This window comes from Actinia tenebrosa, unplaced genomic scaffold, assembly GCF_029948245.1.
Source record: "Actinia tenebrosa isolate PJP-AT-01 unplaced genomic scaffold, QUT_ActTen_1.0 PGA_scaffold0__85_contigs__length_37466705, whole genome shotgun sequence".
In the NCBI taxonomy this organism is placed as follows: Eukaryota; Metazoa; Cnidaria; class Anthozoa; order Actiniaria; family Actiniidae; genus Actinia; species Actinia tenebrosa.
Genome location: NW_028292569.1, coordinates 12,012,921 through 12,037,849, shown reverse-complemented (window position 1 = coordinate 12,037,849; position 24,929 = coordinate 12,012,921). Strand labels below are relative to the sequence as shown.

The following is a 24,929-nucleotide window of genomic DNA, read 5'->3' as shown; positions in this document are numbered from 1 at the left end:
TGTTTTGGTCTACTAACAAGCATTTTTCCCGTCACAAACCAAATATTTTGCTACAGCCCATGGTTGGAAGAGGCTACGTAGCAAGCAGCTGATTTAAGGTATTCATAAAAATACAATGAATCACACAATAGAAGGCATTATATTTTCTGAATACATACCATCAACTTAGTAATATGTATAAATATCCCATTTATATTATAAATTGACAGATAAAACATTTTCGGCTATTTCTGATTAGGCCGGAAACAACTCGGTGGTTAGATTCGAAAGTACATGCCGATTTTTATTTTTCTCACTTTCTACCTTGGTTTTTTTTTTAATTTTGACACTTCCATGTTTGGTTTTCCTTTCTGGTATTGACTAAGAAATTATAAAAAGCATATAAGCGTTCTTTATGAAAACGTCGTTACTAACCGTTACTAAAGGCCTTTGCCTTTTGAAACCGTAACTTTGAAGTACCATTGGCAATAAAGTATGAAGTATTTTTACACTGAAACGATTGCATTGCTGATTTCATTGGTAACTCTTTCAAAAGGTAATCCTACGCAATTAAAGTTTAAATTATTTAATTTGGCTAATTTTATTTGTTTCATGCGGATGATATGAATAAATGATATTCAATAGGTATTCAATGGTTCACTCGAGAACCTCCAAGTGTGCTCTACGTGTCCGTTGGAAGTACAGCGAGACTTGTGTGGGATTACAATGTCAGAAATAGAACTGCACTGTTTGATCCATATTCGCCAGAGTGGGCTCTGTATAATACAAGTGGATTTAGAATAGCCATAGGCGTCGAGGATGGTTACAATGGATGGAAGTTCAGTATAAACAAACAATGCCCCCCAAAACTGCGTGGTCGAGTCAGTAAAGAGTCCACTGCTACTCTTGTCATCTCTAATGTCACCAAAGCTGATGAACGGCTATATGAATGTAGTCTGCTGTTATTAGCGGGATCACCAATAAGTAGTAAAGTACAACTGGTTGTTACGGGTAAGGTACACATTCTTTGGTTTACCCCAAAACGTTAAACGCTAGAAACAAATAGGTGACAAACCATTATGACCTATATCGGTACACTAATTGACTGCATTCCATACCAAATAGCATATACTTTAAGTGTACTTGAATGTTTTATGATTAATATATTCACTTGGACACCGTTAATACCAAACTAATACTTTTAATAGCTCCCAACTAATGATTAATTAATTTGTTGCATCCAGAACGTCCTCGCTTTACTACTCCTGTCAATTTATCTACGCCTATCAATGAGGGATCAAGTCTGTGCATCCGATGTTCAGCAGCTGCAGATCCTATGCCCAATATAACGTGGGTACGAATTATAAAGAACCCAAAATTAATCAGTGAAGGAGTTGGTAAAGCATTTCTCGGATTCACCAACATCACGAGACACCAACGTGGGACGTATGAGTGTCAGGCTACGAATAATCCAAACGAGGATCCAGTTACAACGAGGACCGAAATCTCAGTAAAATGTAAATAATTTCATTTTTATTGATGACTTTGCATAATATTGTATTAAAATTACTGAGATGTAACTATCCTTCAGAAAACAAAGGGTAGTGACAAAAACATCATATAATAAAGTCGACTGAATGACAGACGGGCCCTCCGATCGACGCTGACCATCACAGCTGACACTGCCATCAACCTATTATGATAACTACTCTTTCTGCTATTATTCATCTTCGTTTATCATCGCTACTTTTTTCTTCAATAGACCCTGTAGAACCAGGGAATGTCTTCGTTTCTGACATCAAAGCAACTTCTGCAGTGATCAAGTGGCACAGTCCCGTTGATGATGGAGGGAGCCCAGTCATAGAGTATAAAGTCCAAATCAACACAATTCCACCGAGAGAGGTTATCACCGAAACTACGTATTGCGTAAACAATGATCTTAATGAGAATACAACATATGATGTGAAGGTGTATGCACGAAATGCAGTTGGGTATGGGAAGGCAGTATGCACTGAGTTTACAACTAAAGAACCAAAGATGAAAGGTACATTCATATAAATGAAAGTAAAAAACATAACTTTATAAATATCAGATATATCGAAATCCCTGGCATTGCGACATCGCGGCCATTATTAGTCACAGTTGACATAAGCCAAAACGTAGTTTAAGCATCGTTTTCAGTACGCATGCGATTTTATGTCAAATTTCTCTCTTTCTTTTGTTAGTAAACCTTCTTTTGCTCTTGATTAAACAAAAGAAGGTGAGAAATCTGAGAAAAAAAAAATAGTTCGCGCATTGGTAACCATTCTTAAAATACGATTCGGGTTATTATCGTTGTTGTCGTTGGATAAATTTAAACGATCGGGTTTTGCCACGAATTGGTTTTTCCACAAATTCAAGAGATACGGCCGCCCCTACAAATAAGCATGATGTTATCACTAACTATACTCGGCACTCAACTCTTTGATTCTTGCACTTGGTGTTCAGCTCGAACAACACTTCCTTCAAAAAGTTTTATTTTTATTTTTATTTTTTTCTAGTCCGGTATCCTAAAGAATCGTGCGTTCTGATTGGCTGTTTGAGCTGGCGGCATTTTGTCAGTATCTGCCCGCGCTCGCGGTCCGGTATGCTTTGCCACTAAACAACGAAACAAAACGATTTCAAAAACAAGTAAAAAAACAAAAATAAATAATAATACGGGAAAAAAATAAATAAGTCATTTACCGTCCTATAGTCGGTCCGGATAGGGAAAAACTGTGCCCTCGGTCTTCATAACGGACCTCGGCCTAACAGCTTCGGTCCGTTTTCGGCACAGTTTTTCCCTATCCGGACCTCTTTGCCGGTAAATAACATATATATACTATTTCGATACATGCAAATCGAAATATGGAGACCAGTTCATTTGAATCACTTTTTTTATGGAATGACTAGTCTCATGTTCACTTGGAAATATAAAAGGGCTTTACATGTAAGAAAGACTAGTCAGTCCAGAATAATAGACATTCAATTTGGTCGCCATATTTATATTTGGTGATCGTGTCAAAAATCATGTTTTTCTTGACTGCGAGCCAAGCAATCGTGCACTCTTTGTATTTATATTCGACATCCAATGTTTAAATTTTGCGTTTCAGCTGTAAAAGAAATGATCTTAAATAAAGAAACGGATGATATAGTTAGAGTTCCAGTAGCCAGTATATATGCCGGGATCATTGGTGTGATTATTTGGATTGGACTCATATCTACGGCTATACTGGTAGTGTTTATAAAGAAAATATGGGTAAAAAAAGGTAGGTTTTACAATTAGAATGATCACCCATTCTTCGTTCCCTTTGTCAGATACGACTAAAATTATTTCGTGCGTATTGTATGTATTGTAGCATTATATATTTATATATTAAAATCAGTTAAAAATTATCTTCCTTGTCTTTTTTCAGGTAAGGAGCCACGAAAAGTAAGGTTAGTGTTCTCTAACGAATTGCCATGGATATGAAGACTTTTATTTATATATTCATTTATAATTTATTTATTTTTAATTTAAGTAGTGTTTAAAAAACGAGTTGAGGCGTAGCCGAGTGCTTTTATACCTGATAAAACACGATCTACGAGTTTTTTGAACTACTTAAAACACTCATGAACAATTTATAAGATTTTGGTTCAACTGGAGCCACCATACACGTCACGAACATGGATTTTTATACTTCGATAGAGATTTGACGTCATGGGCATGCGCAACCAGATTCAATAGAAGCTCCCACACGTTGGATATTGCGTGCCAAGGCAAAGACAGGCACGTTAGTCAAAGATCATAAGGGTTGATTATGACCTTGATGAAGCTCTATGTCTTCATCTAAATTTGGATGCATAATTCATCCCTGATGAAGTCATCCTCATAGTATTCGAGTGGTCTTTATATAAAGATCAAATGTGTCTTTATATAAAATCACTTGAATACTAATGAAGAGGACTTTATCGGGTATAAAGGTTCATGCACGTGACGTGTATGGTGGCTCCAATTGGAGCATAAGCTTATGAATTATTAATGAGTGTTTTAAGCATATATATTTTTTCTCATTTTTAGCTCCAAAAGCCATAACGGCTCATCTAGGGAGATCACAATGATAATTATATTTTACAATGATTTACGGAGTACAAAATAGAAAGAATACAAAAAGTAAGATAATAGTAAGATTTGAAGACTGGACACTAATTTCATAAAGAGTTTAGGGTAATGAACAACAATTTTAAGACAAACTTAGCCATCGTTTGGAAAAATAAAATTACAAAGCCATATATTGTGTTTTTTTATCTAATCAGAATTAAGCTCAAAAAACGTTTTCCCGATGATGTATCCTCGTCCAAACCAACTGACGCATGCAAACCAGATATGTCAATTAACGCAGAGAGTGACGTATCGAAGAAGAAAGACAACCAGCAACCACAAGCTATGCTCGTTTATGCACAGGTTGATAAAAGCAAGAAAAGGGTAAGTTATACTGCAAGAATTAAACTGAGACAATCTTGAAACAAGAAAATTGAATCAACTAGCAGTCTTAATCTACAAAACAATTAATTGAGGGACACCAAATTACTTGATTAAAATGTTTGAAAACATAACTTCTATTCATCCTCATAATCTAAGGAATTCAGTACAATATTCCTGTACCAAGGCCAAATAATGAAGCTGGAAAAAGTAGTTACAGTTATAGAGGGGCTGTTCTCTGGAATAATCTACCAATAATTATTAGAGATAGATCAAGCTTGCAATTGTTTAAAGTGCCTATACCACCTCACTTAATATTTTCAGTATTGATTCTACATGAAGTGGATAGTTGAATGGTAAAGATTTTCATATGATTTGAGTGATGCATCTTGAAGATATAATCAAGGTTTATACTTCTAATATGTTAATGAGTGTGATTTCATTATAGGAATTTGAGTTTGGTTCTCATCGTTTTTAAATTGCAACACTGATTACTGTGAGAGAAAAAAAAAAATGCTAGTGGTTTTCTATAAAGCATGAGTAAGACAATGGTGTTATATACAGGATATTTTGCTGCCCCAGAAAAAGGTTTGTATTTAATGTTGCCTAGAATGACATCGCACTTTTTTGCATATTGGAAATATAAACTTTGATATCTTCAAGATGTATCCCTCGAATCATATGAAATTTCTTTACCATTCAAATACTCACTTTATGTGGAATCGATACTGAAAATATTGAGTTAGGTGGTGTAGGCATTTTAAGAACTCATTATCAAGTAAAACTGTTCCAACTAATCATTAGGATAAATTAAGATTTGTTTTAGAACTTTGTAATTTTATCTCTATAGTTTTAAATATTGTATATAAACACGACTCTCTGGAAGAGCATGTGTTATGAATAGATTATCGTGTCTAAATAAAGTTTTACTACTACTTAGGACATGTATCTATACACTGAACCACCCCCAATCCACCAACACCGCCATCCACGCTGACATGCATCAATTTGTTTACTTAAAGTTTAGTTTTGTTATATTCTTTTATACTCATATTATACATTTTTTTAATCAGCGCCCAGGAGAGATAGTATATGCCGAACTTGATGAGCTCAAAGTAAAGGAAGATGCTTCAAATTTGGTGCAAAATCATCTTCCACCGATACATCACAAGACTCAGTATGCAGATATCAACCACTGTGCAAGTACATGTCATACTGAGGAAGCTTACGAAACTATTTACTGCAATGTTGATTGAATCCCAGTTCATGGGTGAATACTATGGAAACCCCTTTGATTTCGAATCTGTTACAATTAACTGCTGCTACTACAACTACTGTAGCTGTAACTACTGTAGCTGTAGCTGTAACTCTAACTGTGACTGTACTGTAACTGTAACTAAAACCGATTATGTTTTATATTAATTGCCTAAAGTATAGATAATACCAAGTTATTTTTTTATGCTACCAGAAAATTACCGGGAAAGTTAAAACTGTGCTCATGTTTTAGAGTAATTCAATTCAGTTTAAATTTCAAAATATGAATAATTTTTGTATTATTATTTGGTTATATTAAAATTTTTATAAATTATATATTACAAACACAAATGAAATTCTGAAATACACTTTTTTCCTTTCTAATTTTGCAAACTATATTTCATAATAACGTCCGCTTCTGAACTTCAGTTTTAGAAGTAATATTCACTCCATCAACTCACGTCAACTCACGGATATTTCACTATGAAACCAGCGTTTGCGTTGCAGCAGCAAGTTATAATTATTAATTATCAATTGCACTTCACGTACATTGGCCACATTCCGTCATTCAAAGTTCACCATGAAATCTAGGTCTTCAGCTACAAGCTGTAGTAGTTAAGTATTGTAGTCGATCCACACGTTCGTCCATACGGTTACAATCATTTATTGTGCTTGAGTTCACAACATCGAGTGCACATTCGGAGTATATCCACGAATACATTCGACACAAGTTTATGCCTTGATGGATTTAGAGTGAGAGGCTGTGAGATCACCAATGCATGGAGTTATCCAAAATGCAAAATTCCATATCAAGATCACTATATATTATTATATTAACACCAGAAGTCAAATCAGCTATTATAAGGTATGATTAATTAACCTTTATCATTGTCCCATACGTCAATTTATTATTTCATCGAAATTTTAGATATATTTTAGATAGATTTATTTTAGTTGATTGCCCGTTACTCGTGACTCCCAATATGTATCGCGTGACTTGTGAGTTACACATGCTGTAACACGTTGGGCTCCTGCTTTAACCCTCCTAAACATGTCTTGAACTGCAGCAAATTTTAAGCATTTGAAACAAAATGGTACTCGTATACAAGATGTGTAGGTTTACCATCTATTATACAGTATTTTTCACTACAATGTGTATTTCAGGTAGGAAGATGGTTGGTAAATGTGTTGGAGCCAAAATTCTAAAAGTAGATCATATGAATGCGATAACAATTAGGTATAATATAGCCACCCGCTAGTAAAAGTAAATTGTTGAGTATTCGTCCTAATTGACTGGCCACGGACGTTCATAAATCAGTTCAATGTCTCATTTACGTTCCATTGTGGGTGCTTTTCAATAATTCAGAAAATTGGATTGCAGATGATTTATCGATATCTATAAAGACAAACATTTTCTTCCAGACTTAAATGTGATACTGCCATCATTGTCTTCAGCTACTTTGACCTCATTTATTATGGAAGAGAATTGAATTTCGTCTACTGCTTACTTAACCTTGTCTTTGAATCGATTATGGAAAGTGTTATAAATGTTTTCGGTCCATTTCATACATTTCTATACCTTTCTATACTTATGAATGTTTTAAACAGTTTTCAGCGCTTCAGATAAATGACTGACTGACTGACTGACTGACTGACTGACTGACTGACTGACTGACTGACTGACTGACTGACTAACTGACTGACTGGCTGAATGACTGACTGGCTGACTGGCTGACTGGCTGACTGGCTGACTGACTGACTGGCTGAATGGCTGACTGGCTGACTGAATGACTGACTGACTGACTGACTGACTAACTGACTGACGTAAGTATTATTTACTCCAACTAGATCAAGTGGACAACATACTTTGGCTACCTAGTGTTGAAGGTTTCGTTGGAGATAATGTAACACTCATGTGGAACTCGACTAACGACAGGTCAATAAAGTCTGCTGTTTTTGGTTTGAGCAAACAGGGCATGGCAGATCCTCAATTCATCAACGTGAACACGTTGACTGGAAAAGTACACTACAATCCAAATATTAGCAAGGCGTATGCTTGGAGGGTGGACTTTGTTGGAAATCTAGTAGCTGGGCGTGCCTGGTTTATCATTAAGAACTTGCAACTCAATGATACCAATGAATATCTTGCGAGAATAACTATTGATGTTGATACGGTTAGGTCATATACTGTCACACTAAACGTACGACAAACAAATGATTTCCAACGCCAAAAAGGTAAATATTATCTGTGCGTTTTTTCCCCTTACATCTGTGCCTGTAAATATTGCATAATGGGTTATGTTAAAGAGATTAAAAAAGGGGGGATGGGGAGGGGGTAGGGGGCTGTTGTTAGGAATTACAAAAAGACACCAGCAGTTCATAACTCCTAAGGAAGATACTGAGTTGTACGCTCCAGGTGTTGGTTCTTGAATGCGCCTTCACTTCCCGCTTGGTGTACTCAGGATATGCTAACATGAACGAAAAGGATTGAGGATTTTTATCATATAATTAAAAATTACAATTTTCGTCATTAAATATTGCCCCCTCCCCCAACATTGTTTAGGGGGAAGGGGGTTATTTTAAGAGAATTCCAAAATATTTCATCTCAGAATATTCATCCTTCATTAGCACTCAAAAGTTTCCAATATTTTTGTTTGATGTTTTTATTGTTCATTTTAGTGTAAAAGTATTTAAAAATACCAGAGGTAAAGTAGGGAAATAGCACAATCCTTACAAACTCCTTACGAACGCACAATTTATTACTTCCTTACAAACTCCACTTACTTTCAGTGAAACATAATTATTCTACACAAAGTTGAGTGTATAGCCCTCTGAGCAACAGAAGATTAATTCGACACTAGAGTATTACAACTCATTGTCAAAATTTTTTTTTCATAACACCTATGACAGTTTAGAGGGTTTTCATGTCCACTCTAACCATGGAGATTGCTTAGGGAGTATAGTTCTTCCAATTGATTTCTAATATGTTATGTTTACAAAATTAATTACCTAGCGTCAACAGTGCCATTTTTAACCACCAAGGGATGGAGGCCGCTTAATGAAACAGAAGGTAAGTCGTGGCTAAACTCAGTAAAGGTCTTTCAAAATGTAAACACTAAATATCAGTGTCAGCAGTACCTGCTTGGAGACTCTATTTAAATGAAGGGTCCTTCCCATCTCTTAACTTTCCATCTCAAATACCAGAAATCAAATATCTTGTTTTCCTTCTGCTTTCTTTTGTTCTATACATTGGTCTGTAGAATGATGTACTGGGAACAGGAAACTTGTTAAATAAAAATATATGCTCAGTTATGTATTTCATCTAGTTTTTTTTCTATGTCATTGTAATAAATTTTTTCCTTCCATGCTTGTTAACATATTTTATACCCCCTCCCCCATTCCGAACTGAAAATATATCTCTTCCTGCTATGCATGTTTGGTTATAATTTCAGCAATAAGTTCTCATATTCCATGATTCCCATGCCATTCGAACAATTTCTCAAACAATTTTCTATTTTACAGAAATTTTCATACCGAGCTATCCTTCATAATCAGATAAAACTCAATTAATCTGAAATTATTCAGTTAGGTTCAGTTATTTTGAAAAAGTCCTAATAAACGGACGAAACTAGTCCCTAAACTACAATTGTGTTCTTGTTAGTGCGTGGGGGATCATAAAAATCACCATAGAGTGTGTATAGATATAAAGAATCTGAAATTTGCAATGCCAATATTTTGTCTGTATGAATGTAACTTCAACATGGAAAAATCCCACTCTGCCTATAAGCCTAATGGCTTCTTGAGATTTCTTCGCCATTTCTATAAAATACTTATCTATTTATTACTAGTCCCCTTAATAACAAATAATCTAAAATATATTTAAGATTTTAATTAATATGTATTGTAAACTGTCATGGCAAACACATTTTGGAAACACATCTACTCGTAAGTATAGTTGCAGACCTTCAAGCAATATTTACACCAAAGAGAAGCCACACACAAGGGTACAAAGACTAAACGTTTGAAACACTTTGGACTACTTAGTAGTAAATAGTGCTAATTAAACAATAGAAAACAATAGGATTAGTATAATGTAGCAGTATTTAGTGGTATTTATGTTAAACAATTATAGTGTTTGTATTCAGGTAATTTCAAAAAGGAACTCGATTCATCCTGTCATTATCTTTGTTTGCCTTGGTCTGTCTGCTTGTCTTCTAGTGTTTTGACAGTCTGTCTCTTACTAGTCTTCTTGTTTGTTGTTCCTGCCCTTGTGTTTAGTCTTTCCATCTTTTGTGTTTTAGTAGCTTTTGCTGCTATTTTCAGTGGCTTTTTTGTTGTTACTGAAATCACTTTTACCTATTAAATTCATTTTATGATTTCAGCTCCAGTTCAAAACATGGCAGTCAATATGAAATATATTTTGGTTTCCTTGTCAATCACATTAATCATAGTTTTTATTTTCACTGGTGGTTGTTATCTTAAAAAGGTAAGATATTTTTACTGTTTGTGAGAAAAAGAATTCATTCCCATTCTCAGCTTCATTTTCCATCTTATTTATACCCCCATACTTAATTTCATTAATAATCGCTTTTTTTTAAAATAAAAGCATGGCCTGTTAATTATATTTGTAGAGAAACAAGTCCAAGCAAGAAAAACAACACGCGAAAAGCATAAAGAAAGATCCTACTACGAAATTGCTAAGAGCTGAAAATAACGATATCAGAGATGATAAAAATAACGATAATAACGATAACAACAATGAAGAAATACTGCTCGTAAAGAAAAAGGAGCCTGATCTTGCGCATATAAAGGCGTGCTAATGACATTGGACAATCTCGTACCCAGAGCCTGCGCTTCTTCTGACCAGCGACGAAGAACGAGGGCTCCGGCAAAGGAGGATGTTTCACTAGCATGCTTTGCGCGCCGTACTCATTATGCATCTGTCTTTAGCGTTTGTTTGAAAAATTTCCTCTCGACGACGATTTTCCTAGATTATTTCGCCAAACAAAAACAGCAGCCGTTTGCTTATTAAATATTTTCTGCATCCATACTGACAAACAATAGAAAGTCTGGACATTTAACTGGGACCTTGTTCGGTATTTTTGTAATTTTTGCCACAGGAAAAATCAAAATATGCCGTATCAATGAATGGATAGAAAAAGATAAAAATTGTTTTGACAAGCGAAGTGTTTGTAGGCTTTGAATTATGTGGGAATAAGTCGAAATTAAACGAAGAAAATTTAAAAAAGGACACACCTACACAAAGTATAGCCTTCATACTATGCTATATCCCTTAAGTCTCCTTAAGTCTCCACGTTTGAGTGAGATACCATTTCGTTTGAGCCATTACAATTTCCACTAAAATTCGCCTTTTGTTTCGCTTCGTCTTGTCTTACGTCCTTGATTTGATGTGACCTGCTAGATTACCAAAAATTGTATTTTTGAGTATCTTCAGACAAATCTGATAATCTTGATTTTAAAATTCAAACGTATACTTCATATAATAACAACGACAATGTAAAATGTTTTAATTTTTTATTTTATCAATCGAAGGTAGTTTTATTAAAGAGGAAAAAGAGTAAGCTTACTTTTATTCACAGCACGCGTCACAAGCCCGACAAACAATTCAAGAATTTCCTTAATCTAACAAACTATAAACGAATAAATAGTCAAACCACTAGAAACTAATTTTATTCAACTCAAGAAAGCCAAACCTATCATTTCACAGGGCAGATAGTGTAATTTTTTTTAAGAACTCAAATTTACAAAAAGCTTAAAAGTTCAAATTAATACAAAGGCAAGACATTCGAAGAAAATACTCAATCGAAGAAAGTAGATTGTATATTTTTCTCAAGGGTAGATAAACAACAACAAACTTTATACATGGCTTTTGTATATTACCTCGAACAACAGCTGCTAGATAAAACTTTATTCACTAGCGATTTTCTTCCGGAAAATCGAGACTGTCTTTGGTTCAAAACGATGCAAGTCTTCTTTCTTCATAGAAAATGCCTGGAAAGATGGCTGATAACTGTCACAAATTTAAAACACGTAATACCAGCAAATTCAGTCTAATTGATCCTTTTTGACAATACAGTAGAGAAAGAGATGATCCGAAGTGAAAAAGGGCTCACGATTTCCCTCTATAATCTCCATAGTCGAGTCCATAGTCGATGTTTCTGCATTGTCATCAAAGCGAAAATGAGTAGATCACGTGACTTTTCAGTGTGATAATATAGTTGGTGGAGGCGCGCAAAGCATGCTAGGTAAACATCCTCCTTTGGCTCCGGTATAATCCATTTTTTGAGACCAGGATATATTGGACTCCCGGTATAAAAGCGCATACGTTGAAAGACTTATTTGTAATTTTTATTTTGATCGGAAATAAACACAGAACTCTGTCTGAAATCATGATTTTACTTGATTATAGTTCTCTTCCGGGAAAATGCGCATGCGTCATGCGTTATGCCAGAGCCCTCGTTTTTCGGTAGGTAGGTCGGTAGGTCGGTAGGTCGGTAGGTCGGTAGGTCGGTAGGTCGGTAGGTCGGTAGGTCGGTAGGTCGGTAGGTCGGTAGGTCGGTAGGTCGGTAGGTCGGTACAGTGATGTAAACACGCTAGGAATTGTAGAGCAAGAAAGAAGCAAGCTTACGTTTTTGTGAGTAAATAAGAGTAAATAATTCCTGTGATCATAGATGGAACGTCCTTCTATCTGTGCAAGCCATTTCCCTTAGTGTAAAAAATGATTTATCCTCCTCTAAGTGCATCCAAACGGTTAAGCAAAATAGATTTTACAAAGCCCTCCACATGCTGTCATTCTTTTGTCTATTAAGTTCTGGTTGCTATATTGTGGTACCTGTTTTTACATACGTGGCTGCTAAAAATAAAGCGAGAGGGGAGGGGGGGGGGGGATTTAAAGAATACATTTAATTTTTTAAAATAATTTTGGAAATTTATTTTTGTTTTGTGTGCGTGTGTGGTTTTTTTTTTCGTCCTATGTTGTCCTCGTCGACACACACGTTTTGGTTGCTCCTTTTCCAACTTTTCACCACAAAAATAGGTAAGAAATGAATTCTGGAACACGAGTTTGTATACTGCAGGAAATTATGTATACGTAACTTTTACTTCTATGTTGTGGCGCTACAAAATAATAATAACTCTCAACCATATACGATGTATCTATTATCGGATTTAGTTCTTATTTCTATTGTAATCACTATATTAATGATCCAGTGAGCGATGCCAGTGTGTTTTCAATTTGTATTGAGCTGACTTGACTAATACAAGCTCTAATAATAAAACTCTTGATATAAATACAAGGAAAGCGAGGATATCTTCCTTATAATTTTAAGTAAACCTGTGACGCAGCATTAACTACGACCACTAATATAAAAGGTTTATCCAGTCATGTAATCTAAAAAATTACATCATTTTATAGTCATTGCTAATTAAAATACTTTAAATTTACAGCTTGCTAAACGACTCCTGTTTTGTAAAGCACATTTTGTAATAACAGCGAAATAAATGAATTTACGAAGAGTTATTCATAATTTCAATATTCATGCGAACATTCAAATATATGGAAATATATATTTTTTAACATTCAATGCCATAGTTTATCTTTGTGTGAAGTAAATAAAAAATCTACATCGATGAAGCTTCATATATGGTTTCACAAACTCGAACCACTTTTATTGGGAAAAAAAAATTTGTGCTAACAAAATTTTAGAGAAAAATTAAGGGGATATTTGAATTGACACGTCACAAGTGTAATCTGACGACATGGCAACCTGATATTTACAAGACATTATAATATAACTAGAATATTACGCCCGCTCTGATTGGCCAAAAACCAATGAAGTATTTCCCCATGGGCTGCACGCTCGCGCACGCTGATCTCAACAGACGCTCGCCTTTTTTCTCTCTAAATTTTCAAACCCGATGGCGTCAATAGCGCGCGCACGAGCGAGATGGGTGATATAACGCGCGCTCTGATTGGCTGAAATGCCTATGAACTATTTGCCCATGGGTCGCACGGTAGATTTTTGGTCATATTATATTTGTGGAGGAACACCATTTTTCATGGTGTTTACGCTAGATTTTATATAGCAAATGCGGGCGCAGGGTATTTTTGGCTTTATTACAATGTTTTCCAAAACCTAGTTTATAGTTTTTTGACATCTCAAATGTGGACTAGCGAAGCGCTTAGTATTAGTATGTACACCTTCTATATGATTTCACCTTCTATTTCTATAAAATTGACCTGAGGATTGTTAGATGTTTTACCTTTAACGGTCCAAAAGTGAAAAAGAATGTGCTGAAGAACAGTGTGTGTATATTTTTCTCTGGAGAAGTGTCACAATTTCCGATCATTTCGTTCCATTTTTGTTCAACGTATGTCAACTTCGCTATCGATTCGCTAGTCTACATTTGACTCTTATCATGTTTTGGGTGTTCTCTAACACCAATAAAATTGTTTTCTTGGCTAAAAACAAAGATAAACAAGCCTAAATTTACCTTTGAAAGATCTTCTTGTCAGCCGAACTTCCTCCACAAACGGTCCGCCATTGTTGATAGGCAGAGTAGAGCCCATGCCCGTTTCAACGCCCTCCCTCCTCCCGCCCTGCAACTAGCTTCCAGACCAAGCGCGTTCATCGATCGCAAGCTGATCGAAATCAATCTTCTCCTGAGTGCTTCTAGCGTTCCCTTTTGACTTTTGATTGCGATGGCTGCTTTTGTCAACTTAAACATTGCGCTTGATATCAAAAACGAATGACTAGACAAGCGAAACAAATGACTAGACATAGAACACAAGGGTCTTGGTGTAATGAAAATCAACTTGATGTATAAAAAGTACTGCTTGATCATGAAAAAATGCAACTTGAAGTTTTGTCACGTTTGGGCTAGCATAGACATTTTTTACCTTGCTGAACGATTTCGAAGAAGTTTAAAAGCAAGCAGATGGAAAGGTATTGAAATCCTAAGAAAGCCATCAAGTTAAATACTTTCGCTTTGCTAAAACTCTCAATGGTTAAGTTGAGGGATGATCTGGTGTTGTTTGTGTCCTGGATGCATGGCAGAGATGTCTTCTGATCTATTGGCCAATAAGATGCGTTGTAGTATCTACCAATGATATTGCATGGTGATCGTGTCTTCGTATCGTCATCTCCCCTGGGGACCCGGGCTGGAAGACTACGGACACGTTAACCACGCTAAAGTAGGCGGCTAGTCACAACTCTTGAAAATAATGTAAACCTCGAAGCACTCTCAAGAATAATTACCAGGTAATGTATTGTGTCTTTATCTGTGATTATTATAGACATAATCTTGAGCGTAACCTAAGTTAATGTTCCTTTTCGTTACGCCTTTCACTCTGATCAAGATGGAGGTGTGAAATCCTCGCTAGGTTAAGCTAGCCTGTTCGATATATTCGCTTTAGATTATGGAAAAAAACAACTAAAATTCCAAGTAGTTTACTTAGTTGAAGCATTATCTGAAATTCAGATTGTATTTAGATTTTATATTTAATATGGTAGGCCTCCTAAACAAGGGGAAGGATCGTCCCGGGTTGCGATTGTCTTGCTATTGTGTTTATGCTTTATAATCTCGATCTTTTGTCTACAGCATCATTTTTTTTTTCAATTGAAGCTTATCAGAAACGATTTTCTAGTTCTTATATTTACAATCGAAAGTGGGTCTAATTCATATTGGAATCGAAGTGCTGAGTACTCAACGTGGACCAATACAATAGTTTGATAGCTTTCATTCAACATTTTATGAATTTTGTGTCAATACTATATGATAAGAACTCCCATGACTGATGTAGACATTATAAACTTAAATCTGCTATTCATACTATTTTTACGTTATCATTCCGGCATATATTGTCTTTGGAGGGAATTTATGGATGAAGTCCTGGTATAACACTGAGCCCATGAGCCAGAATCACATGCAAATGAACTACCTGTGTAAAACCAAACCTTTCTGGTTAGGAGGGTAACACAGGTAAAGCACGAATTGGAGTTTAGAAGTTGATTTTTATGGAGGGACAAAAACTGGAGGACCCAGAGATAAGCCCTCAAAGCACAGGAGAGTTCTTACAAATATCTTTGCTCTCTACAAAACCAAGCAAGGCAAGGCTCAAACTCAGGTTGCGTTGGTGAAAGGCAAGGCTCAAACTCAGGTTGCGTTGGTGAAAGGCAAGGAATTAAATACTGGCTGCTATAACACCCCTACTTCCCGCATATTTGATCTCACTAGCAGCTATATGTGGAATGAGAATAAATCAAGGCACAGCTTAAGTATGAGCTTACCAAAATGCTTATACCACTTTTGCCTTGTATAAATTTATTAACCTATTACCATGGAAGGGCAGTTCAGCATTCCTTCATGTGTTTGTATCATGGCTGGAAGATTTCATTTATTATTTGAAATTTAAATTTGAGTTTGTTTTGAAACTACTAAAATGAAGGTCATAATCTTTAAATCTTAGCATTGGCTAGGAATTGGTCATTCAAATATTTGTGAATGGGGTTTTTGAAATAATATCTGAAAACACTTCTTTGCACATCGATGTTTAAAATTCGCTGTCTGCATAGATATGAAAACCACAGCAATAGGCAACTAGAAATGAAGTAAGTTTACAATTATAACTTTTTCTCCATATCTAGAGGCTGAGAGCAGGATAACATGGCAGGACAACAAATTAATGAAACTACAAACAGTAGTGGTAAGTAGGAACTTTTTTCATTTAAGGGATTTCACATTTTTTTTAAGGCTGCTGCCAAAGAAAATTTACTTGTTCACCTAGCTTCAAAAAATGAATAGACATTTTTGAGAGCTTAAGTGTGCTAAGGTCTGGCTTAGTCCCATATTTCCTGAAGCACATGTATTTCTGTTTGTCACAAAACGTATCAGATTTTACTGAAAATTTGCTCATTGGGTAGTTCCAGAAAATATCCACCTATACCATGGGCGACACCGATTTTCTTACCCCCTAGCTTTTGGAAATTCCAAAACGGCTAAAGGCCCCTGGCCAAGGAACTCCTTATTTGTTTATCCCCCCCTGTTCCCATTGGAATTCCATGTCACTATATATACCCTTAGAATTATTAAATAGCTTACTATGAAAGAGATTGTTGCCAATTCTTTGCAAGAAGAACTGAGATGAATCAGGGAATGGAAGTCGAAAAGCGAAGTGCATATATTACAAAACTTTGTTTAGAGGTCTTAAAACTTCAAAATCATAAAAACAACAACAAATACTCTTGTTCTTTTCATAACTTATCATCAATATTTAAAGTGCACCTAAACCCTGATACGATACTTTCAGTATTGATTGTACATGGTCATGGTGTGACAATCATGGTTATTTCAAACAATGAGCTTCCTTTCAGTTGCCATGCTGCACAGAAAAAAGTAACTAATAATTTTTTTGATTTTATTTTTATATAAAATAATTGCTTTATTTAACTTTTCTGCGCATTAAAGAAAAACGATAAAAAGTCATATACTCAAATCAAATTGTCTTTTTTCGCACCACATTTTTAAGCCATCTGTGCATCTGGACGAGTGCAGACTTAATACAAGATGTACATGCAATCTGCTTATCTTTTTTTTTTTTTTTATAGAACAATTACCACAGCAAAACTAGGGGTACGTCTAGTGGAAAAACCAAGGTGTGCAACATTGTAGTCTGTCATAGATATAACCTTTTAAAATGATATATAGATCAATATATGTTTTCTAAAAAATGACCCGTCTGTTGATTTTTGAATTCTGTACAATTATTGCAAAACAGCCTGTGAATGTACATTATAACCTTAAACATTCAGTGATTATTAGGTATATTTTTCCATTGTCTATATAAAGAAAATTTCTTTACATACCCATGCCCAGATCTCCTAGCTTTTCAACTGCTTCCATCAAGTCATCAAAGCCTTTCGCACCAGAGGCCGTAATATAATCCAGCCCCTGTAGGGACTTTTGAACCGATGCTGTACAAACTTCTAAAATTCGAAAGAGAGTGGTCCGACTTAGCGGACTAAATTTGGTTTCTGAACAGTACTGCTGATATTGTTTGACAATGCATTCTGGAACCATCGACCTGATAACATTGGGTACTGTGATTACTTCATTAGACGACAGGGTGAGCTTCTTCTCGCCAAAGGGCAAATCCTGGATGATATGCTGGCTCGTTATGAAGCAAATAAAATGGTCCAATTTTTCTTGAGGAACACGCATTCTCGTATGACACGGTCTTGGAACAGGCACTCCCTTACCATGAATTAGTGAGTGTTCTTTGGCGATTTGATAGCGTTATCGACTCAGATCCGGGATCCACATGCAAAGAGTCTTGTAGCTTATTTTCTCAACCATGATAGATAGTATCTGTCTGCGGGTATCCCACTGATCTGCCTCATTATAACACTGGACAAGGCATTCAAGTAGGGCGTTGTCTACACTTTCAGCGTCGTTTGATGAGGTCGGTATCTGCTTTTGAATTGCCTTTGAACCAACTAGGGAATCCCACAATTCATCAGAATCATTAGGTGCTATTGTGTTTAAAGATGCTGCTACGGCTTGGCTAGCTTTCCTCACGTAATATCGCTTGGTCCGGTCTCCAGCTTCACTCCACGGTTTATCTAAACAGGATCGCACGGGGCTGATATCTCTACTTTTCAAAAACCTATTAAGGTGATACTTGGAGCTATCTTTCTCGCGCACTTCCGAGGTAGAATCATCTGAAATATCTGAATGCAGGGACAAACTTTCCAAACGCACATCGGCTTCAAAGAGACATGATTGTCGCTCGGCTGCTGGAGTGCTAGTTCCCAGGAAATCAGCTGATTTTTTGTCACCATCCTTGATAAAAAAAAGTAAGCTCAACATGAGTCGGCAGACCTGAAGAAAATTTATGTGATAGCTCCACTGATATTTTTTTGGTAATCTATTACGAAGGCCATATGAAGAAAATGTCATCAATGGTATCGCTGCATAATTTCAGATATATTTTTGTAGTTGAAATAGTCAAAGTTTTTAAATTTGGCCTTGCGCATACAGTATTTATCCCTAACCATTGAAAATAGGCGGGTCAATCAGAAGCCATAAAAGGCCTGGTTATATAATTGGCTGTATGGCATTGCGGTCTAGGTATTTTCGTTGGTATGGAATAAGAAGGCTAGTTGCCGCTTACCAAACTCAAGTTGGTTATTCCATCTATCAGACTTTCGATTTCTACAGAATCGGGAAGTTCTCTCGGTTTCCACGTCTTTACTGGGAGGTTTTCTTTATCTTCTTGTACTTCAAGGGTTTGAAGTTTCTCGACCTTGATATAAAAATACACACAAGTTAACTTAAACTTACTGTGAGTCAGCAGACCTGAAGAAAGAAATATGGGATACAAATGCTATCTGAAGAAAATAACATCAAACCTATCCCATTTAATAAGTTCTTTGAATCAGCGGCCTCACATTTATCTATCTCAAACCATTGAAAATAGGCGTGCTAATCAGAATCCAGAAAGGACGTCGTTATATAGTTGGTGGTATATTCTACGGTGTGTACTCATCAAGCATTGCGGTCTAAGTATTTTGAATGGTGTGGAATAAAGAAAACTAGTTGCTGCTTACCAAACTCAAGTTGTACATTCCGTCAATCAGACCTTTGATTTCCTCTGCTTCCTCCTTGTTTGTCGAGTGTTCATCATCTTCTTGTACTTCAGTAAAGGTTTGAAGTTTCTCTCTGCACGATCAGCACAACCTTTGACCATAAATAATTTCATCTTAATATTTAAATGTCTTTATTCTCAGGAATGAAAAGTTATCGATTTACTTGATATTACCTGAAACAACTGGAATCAAAATACCCCTTTGTTTTTTTACTTGGCGAGAGAGTACTTTTGACATTCCTCGATCCCCCTTTGGTAATTTTGCTTTACCGGCATGACAAGATAGCATTTGAGGAACGCTACACCTGGTACTACTTCTTTTCCATCCAATTCCAAGAGTGAGGCGATGGAAGGGACAAATGCTCATTGACTCGATGTTTTCCGAGCGTTCAAATATTAATGCACGGGCAAGAATTAAATCAACTTCATTGTCAACATCTTGAAAGCTCCAAAGTGATTTGTGCGAAGAAATATCTTTTGTGCACGTTAACAAAGGAACTATCTCTGTTGAGTGCTTCCTGTCTTTCCGATCGTAGGTACAATACCCTCCAACAAGCGTGTAAAATGAACAGTGCGCTTCCATTTTACTACTGATTTATTTTGAGTGTTTCACAGCAATATAGTGATAAAAACAACATTCTCACGGGATTTTTGTGCGTAGTTATAGCACCTTATTAAAATGTACAAACTGCCACTCAGCAATCCCATTTATGAAATTTTGTTCCAAAACAAATAATAGCAAACCTGCATCGAAATCTTTGATATATATTTAATTTGCTCGCTAAAACTAAGTAAGAAAGACTGCAAGCACAAATGTGTTATGGCGCGCCTAGAAATTAAAAAATCTTTTGTAACCATTTATGATCAGGAATCGCAGCGAAGTCCCTGGTCATTTCTGTTGACTACAATGTAACGCAAAATTCAAGGTTCATGACCTCGGAGGTAAACAAACAGTCCAAAAATTTTCCAAATAATAGCTTAAAATTCTAGAATTGAAAGAAATACTTAATCTTCATCGATTTCACTATTCTTGAAGTCGATTTTTAGAGATTTCTGAAATAGCTTGTCACGTCACGCAATATACCACGAGCCAAAAAGATTGCTAAATAGCTGATCAAAAAGCTCTCCAGCGGCTCAGTCAAAATAATTTGCCCAGGGATTTCTCTTTATATTGTGGAAGATTATTGTCTTATAAAGCCTACAAGATAGTTTTTGAGCAATTTGGAGGAAGAGCACATATGAAACGTAAGCGATTTTCAGACCCTATGATTTGTTTACAAGCAATTTAACGATTATAGCTTAAATTTGTAATTTTCTCCAGACGAAAATAAATAAAATTATGGAAGTATTTCAATGCCAAACTAAGAAGAGATATACTAAAAAAGAAAATATAGTTTTCAAATCGTTTTTCTCAAATTCTCACCAAACAAAGCAATATTCACTAGGGAAAAAGCTGCGTTTTACCGAATTTTTCATTTTGTAAAACTTGAGCATTATTTGAAATTTTACCGAATTTTACGGAACAGGAAATATTCCTTGCATTTTACACTCATTTTCCCGCACGTCGGAAAACTTTGGATTTTATGTGTTGTCAAAACTATTGGATAATCCCAAATTTTCCCAAAAATTTTCCCAAGCGGGAATATTGGGATTTTTCTAATTTTTCCAGAGTTTTACACCTGGTAAAATTCCGAGTTTGACACGAATTTTCTGGTAGCGTAAAACTAAAGTATTATTGAAGATTTTACCCGAATTTTGGGGCATTTTATCTATTGGACTATTTTACATTATCCCGTGTTTTGGCTTGAACCGGGATTATTTTAAATTTTACTGGGTTTTCCAACAAATGAAATTTTACCTGGTTTTCCTAAAGGGGAGTTGAATTTATAAAATATGTATATTCACCTTCAATTTTCATTGCTTAGACAAGGTATGAAAAACATTTTTTTCCAGTTTTGCATTACAGTAGCGCAGGTGATATATATATATATATTTTTTTTCTGTGACGGAGGCTGAACATAGAACTGCGAGTAATAATCGGCCATATTTTCCCTCTTGAAAACGCACGTAAAATGAGCACTTCGTGATGTTAAATAATAATTTTTCACAAAGCAAAATCAAGGCATAAATTATCTTGCGCTAGAAATCAAAGAAAATGCCCAAGATTCGACCAAATAGGTTGATAATTTCGGATTCCTTCTCGATGTTAAATGTCGAGAAATGTACGAGTAATTCAAAGAAGTGGTTTCTTTTCCCTTAAGTTTGCAAAAATAGCGATAATTCATGCAAATTATCCACAAAGATTTATTTAACTTTTCATGTCCGGCCGACGTGAGGTGGATTTGCTCTCTGCTCGTGAAACACCTTGGGCCGGCCGTGCGGTAAAATCAGGGAAAACTAACCCCGATTAATCACCCCCATTTGTTGCGTTTTACCTGCATTATCCTGTTACGGGATAATTCGAATTTTACCGATGTGTAAAACGCGGAGATAACTTCGCATTTTCCGACACATTTTCCATTTGTATTCCAGGGCTGGAAAAATTGTGTAATCTCTTACGTTTTACCATAGGGATTATGCACATAATATACTAATTATCCCGTGCGGTAAAATCAGGGAAAACTAACCCCGATTAATCACCCCCATTTGTTGCGTTTTACCTGCATTATCCTGTTACGGGATAATTCGAATTTTACCGATGTGTAAAACGCGGAGATAACTTCGCATTTTCCGACACATTTTTCATTTGTATTCCAGGGCTGGAAAAATTGTGTAATCTCTTACGTTTTACCATAGGGATTATGCACATAATATACTAATTATCCCGTGCGGTAAAATCAGGGAAAACTAACCCCGATTAATCACCCCCATTTGTTGCGTTTTACCTGCATTATCCTGTTACGGGATAATTCGAATGTTACCGACGTGTAACTTTCGGTATTTCAACTACACAATTCAGGAATTATCCTGTAATGGGGCTCCCTGTGGTACATACCGCTGAAATGATATTCGCGCCGGCGCGCTTGCACTCGTATATTGAACTATTGACGTTTATAGTTACTAGTTTAATTATTTCGAAATATATAAGCTTTAAAGTTGTCCAAGATCGACCATTATGTCAACAGTATCACGTTCAAGATCTTCACAGAGGCTAAATCGAGCTTTTCGACTGAGTCGTGCCAAATGGTAAGCAAATATTCATTGTATAAGCATAGTTAAGATTTGGCCGATGTTTTTTCAACTTTAAACTAACTCAAAACATTGTAGCTCTCGAAAATGATATCTTAAACAAATGGGATGTTATGAAAGCAATACAAAATTACCGTTGATTAATTTTGGGAATGTTTTTTTTGGAGAGAGAGAGAGGGGGGGGGGGGGGGGGGGGATTAGTGTCTTTTTAGTCAGATCAAAAAAAGAACTATATACCAACAATACCAAAACAATGTTGCTTCAGAAGTGACAATTATGCCCTCCACCACTCCGACCTCTGGTTACTCCCTCCCCACATTGGCCAATATACTCCTATTTAAAAAAATTAATCTTTGTCGCATCAAATATCCCAAGTAACCAGCCAAGAATGCAGAGAATGTTGGTGTAATTTCTAATCAATCAACTCCACAAATCTCTCAAAACATGGCTGCTTCAGTTAATAATATTGATAATATTGTAGAGCTACAAGTGACTTGCGTTTATCATGATCTAAGTTGATTATGAATAGAAGTAGCCACATCCTCTGCAATCTTTGCTTGATGCTCAAGGCTCTAGGTTGTGACAGCAATTTTTGAAATAGGATGTATATTACACATAACAAAATAAATAATGATCACTTTTAAGAAGTATTGTAAGTATATCCAGTCAAAATCAAGCTCTTGATGAGTTAAAATCTTCTCATGAAACAGCATTTGTAGAGAAACAGTAGTCATGGTTTGATACTAAAAACCTATTGTATAAATGCAGTATATTATTTAATCAAAATAATTAATTATTGTTCACTATTTATTTCCAGGCTTAAAACACAGATCTTTGAAACTAAAGGGAGGAAAACTGCATGTGAGGAAATTAAATACATTATTACAGCTTAATATGGAGGAATATCTGAGCAAGAAATTGGTCGGATAGTAAGACTAGCTTTCCCAAATATTAGGAGAGGAAAGCATTCCTCAGGATACAAGTATTTTTACCAAGACCTTTCTCGGAAAACAGCAGTTGAAAATGACTGTGATGCAGCAGACAATTCCATATATTCATCAGACAATATTCTCAAAGAAGAAAATGAAGAGTTGAGAAAGCAAGTTAAGTATCTAAAAGCAACAAATATAAATAAAACATAATCATATTCAAAAAGAACTCAAAAATACCAAGAAAGAACTTCAAAAAGCACAGAAACAATTGCAAGATCAAAAGCATCGTTATTCATGTAATGGGCTTTGATGGGGGGATTCAGATAAGTGGTAAAGTTATTCTTGTCGCTTTCCAAAAAGACGATCATATATTTCAGGAAACACAGTTTCCTTCGTTAGAGCAGATACGCCAAAGCTACGCCCCCTGCCAGTCCTGCGACTCCTACGAAGACCAACTCACTATCTTTTTGTTTCTTAGAAGGCTGATAGTAATTCTTAAACTGAGGCTTTCTTAACCTAAAGTCGGGGTGTGCTTGCGCATAAAGTTTAAAGGCGTAGTCTGTGTTTTCAAAGTTCTTATCCGCCTGCATCTTGTCTTGGTAGTTCTTATCCAACCAATCCCTGTAAGCTTGTCTTTTTTCATTCCAAGCTGCCACGTCCCTTTGATATTTCTCCAGCGCCAAGTCGTGTCTCTTCCTTTCGGCGGCTAAATCTCCGCTGCGATCACCTCTAACTAATCTATCCAAATATTGACCACCATAATTAGCTCCAGTGAATGCTAAGGCTGCAATAACTCCACCTGCGACCACGCTAGCCATTTATACATTAGGAATGTACTTTTCCTTCTGTAGGTAATTCTTTGCCATGATAGCCCCGCCCACGGCAGCGGTCATTTTAGCAAAATTAGCGAAGCTCTTGCTTGGGTCTTCAGTAAAGTCTTCTTTGAGCACTTTCTTACCTACCCAACCAATACCCGCAACGATGGAAGTAATGATAGCTGCTTCTTCAACAGTTTTCAATAACACGGTTGACATTATATTACAAAGCGAGAAGGTTATTACTCCATTTCAGGGATCTTACTTTTTCTAACAGCTGGTTCCACAGGTGCGTGCACGGGCGCGTGATATGTTGGTGGTTCTACCTTTTTCGTAGCCCGCCATTGTAAGTAGAGGCTGCCTGCTGCTATAGCGACTCCTAACGCGCCGATGACGTACCCAGGATTAATAAAGGATTCCTCTTCTCTTTCCTCCACCTTTTCTTCTTTTTTGGCTTTGTTCTTCCTGTTCATCTCCGCGAGCTTCTTACCGGCAGCGACTCTGCCTGGAGATTTAGCCTTGGTAATCTTGGTATCTTCTACGGGAGCCTTTTCTGGTTGTTCTTCGGTGCCACTCATCTTATATTAAGGGACTTGAAGGACTTGACAAGTAAC

General features: G+C 36.1%; 3 protein-coding genes and 1 long non-coding RNA gene across 5 annotated transcripts; 3 read left to right on the top strand and 1 right to left on the bottom strand.

Annotated features, from left to right (window-relative positions):
• The first annotated feature begins 373 nt into the window (after window positions 1–373).
• Window positions 374–6,024, top strand: LOC148913508 (cell adhesion molecule DSCAM-like). 2 transcript variants are annotated; one of them, XM_089030926.1, is made up of 8 exons: window positions 375–535; window positions 625–990; window positions 1,224–1,496; window positions 1,742–2,023; window positions 3,111–3,266; window positions 3,414–3,435; window positions 4,294–4,462; window positions 5,533–6,024. In XM_089030926.1, the coding sequence occupies exons 1-8, from the start codon at window positions 475–477 to the stop codon at window positions 5,713–5,715; spliced, it is 1,512 nt and encodes a 503-aa protein (XP_088887052.1). In that variant the 5' UTR covers window positions 375–474; the 3' UTR covers window positions 5,716–6,024. The 2 variants fall into 2 exon arrangements, with proteins under 2 accessions (XP_088887055.1, XP_088887052.1); XM_089030929.1 differs by lacking the exon at window positions 3,414–3,435 and having other exon boundaries at window positions 374–535; window positions 5,533–5,682.
• Window positions 6,025–6,744: 720 nt separating this feature from the next.
• LOC116296189 (uncharacterized) lies at window positions 6,745–12,516 on the top strand. Its single transcript, XM_089030916.1, has 5 exons — window positions 6,745–6,877; window positions 7,562–7,948; window positions 8,727–8,783; window positions 10,096–10,199; window positions 10,345–12,516. The coding sequence occupies exons 1-5, from the start codon at window positions 6,805–6,807 to the stop codon at window positions 10,531–10,533; spliced, it is 810 nt and encodes a 269-aa protein (XP_088887042.1). The 5' UTR covers window positions 6,745–6,804; the 3' UTR covers window positions 10,534–12,516.
• Window positions 12,517–14,870: 2,354 nt separating this feature from the next.
• LOC148913507 (uncharacterized) lies at window positions 14,871–17,466 on the top strand. Its single transcript, XR_016119921.1, has 3 exons — window positions 14,871–14,994; window positions 16,381–16,439; window positions 17,341–17,466. It is a non-coding gene; the product is annotated as an uncharacterized LOC148913507 (long non-coding RNA).
• A 97-nt stretch (window positions 17,467–17,563) lies between these two features.
• On the bottom strand, window positions 17,564–20,683 carry LOC148913506 (uncharacterized). Its single transcript, XM_089030915.1, has 3 exons — window positions 19,342–20,683; window positions 18,906–19,037; window positions 17,564–18,574 (listed from the first exon to the last, which is right to left on the bottom strand). The coding sequence occupies exons 1-3, from the start codon at window positions 19,357–19,359 to the stop codon at window positions 18,029–18,031; spliced, it is 696 nt and encodes a 231-aa protein (XP_088887041.1). The 5' UTR covers window positions 19,360–20,683; the 3' UTR covers window positions 17,564–18,028.
• Between the last annotated feature and the right edge of the window lie 4,246 nt (window positions 20,684–24,929).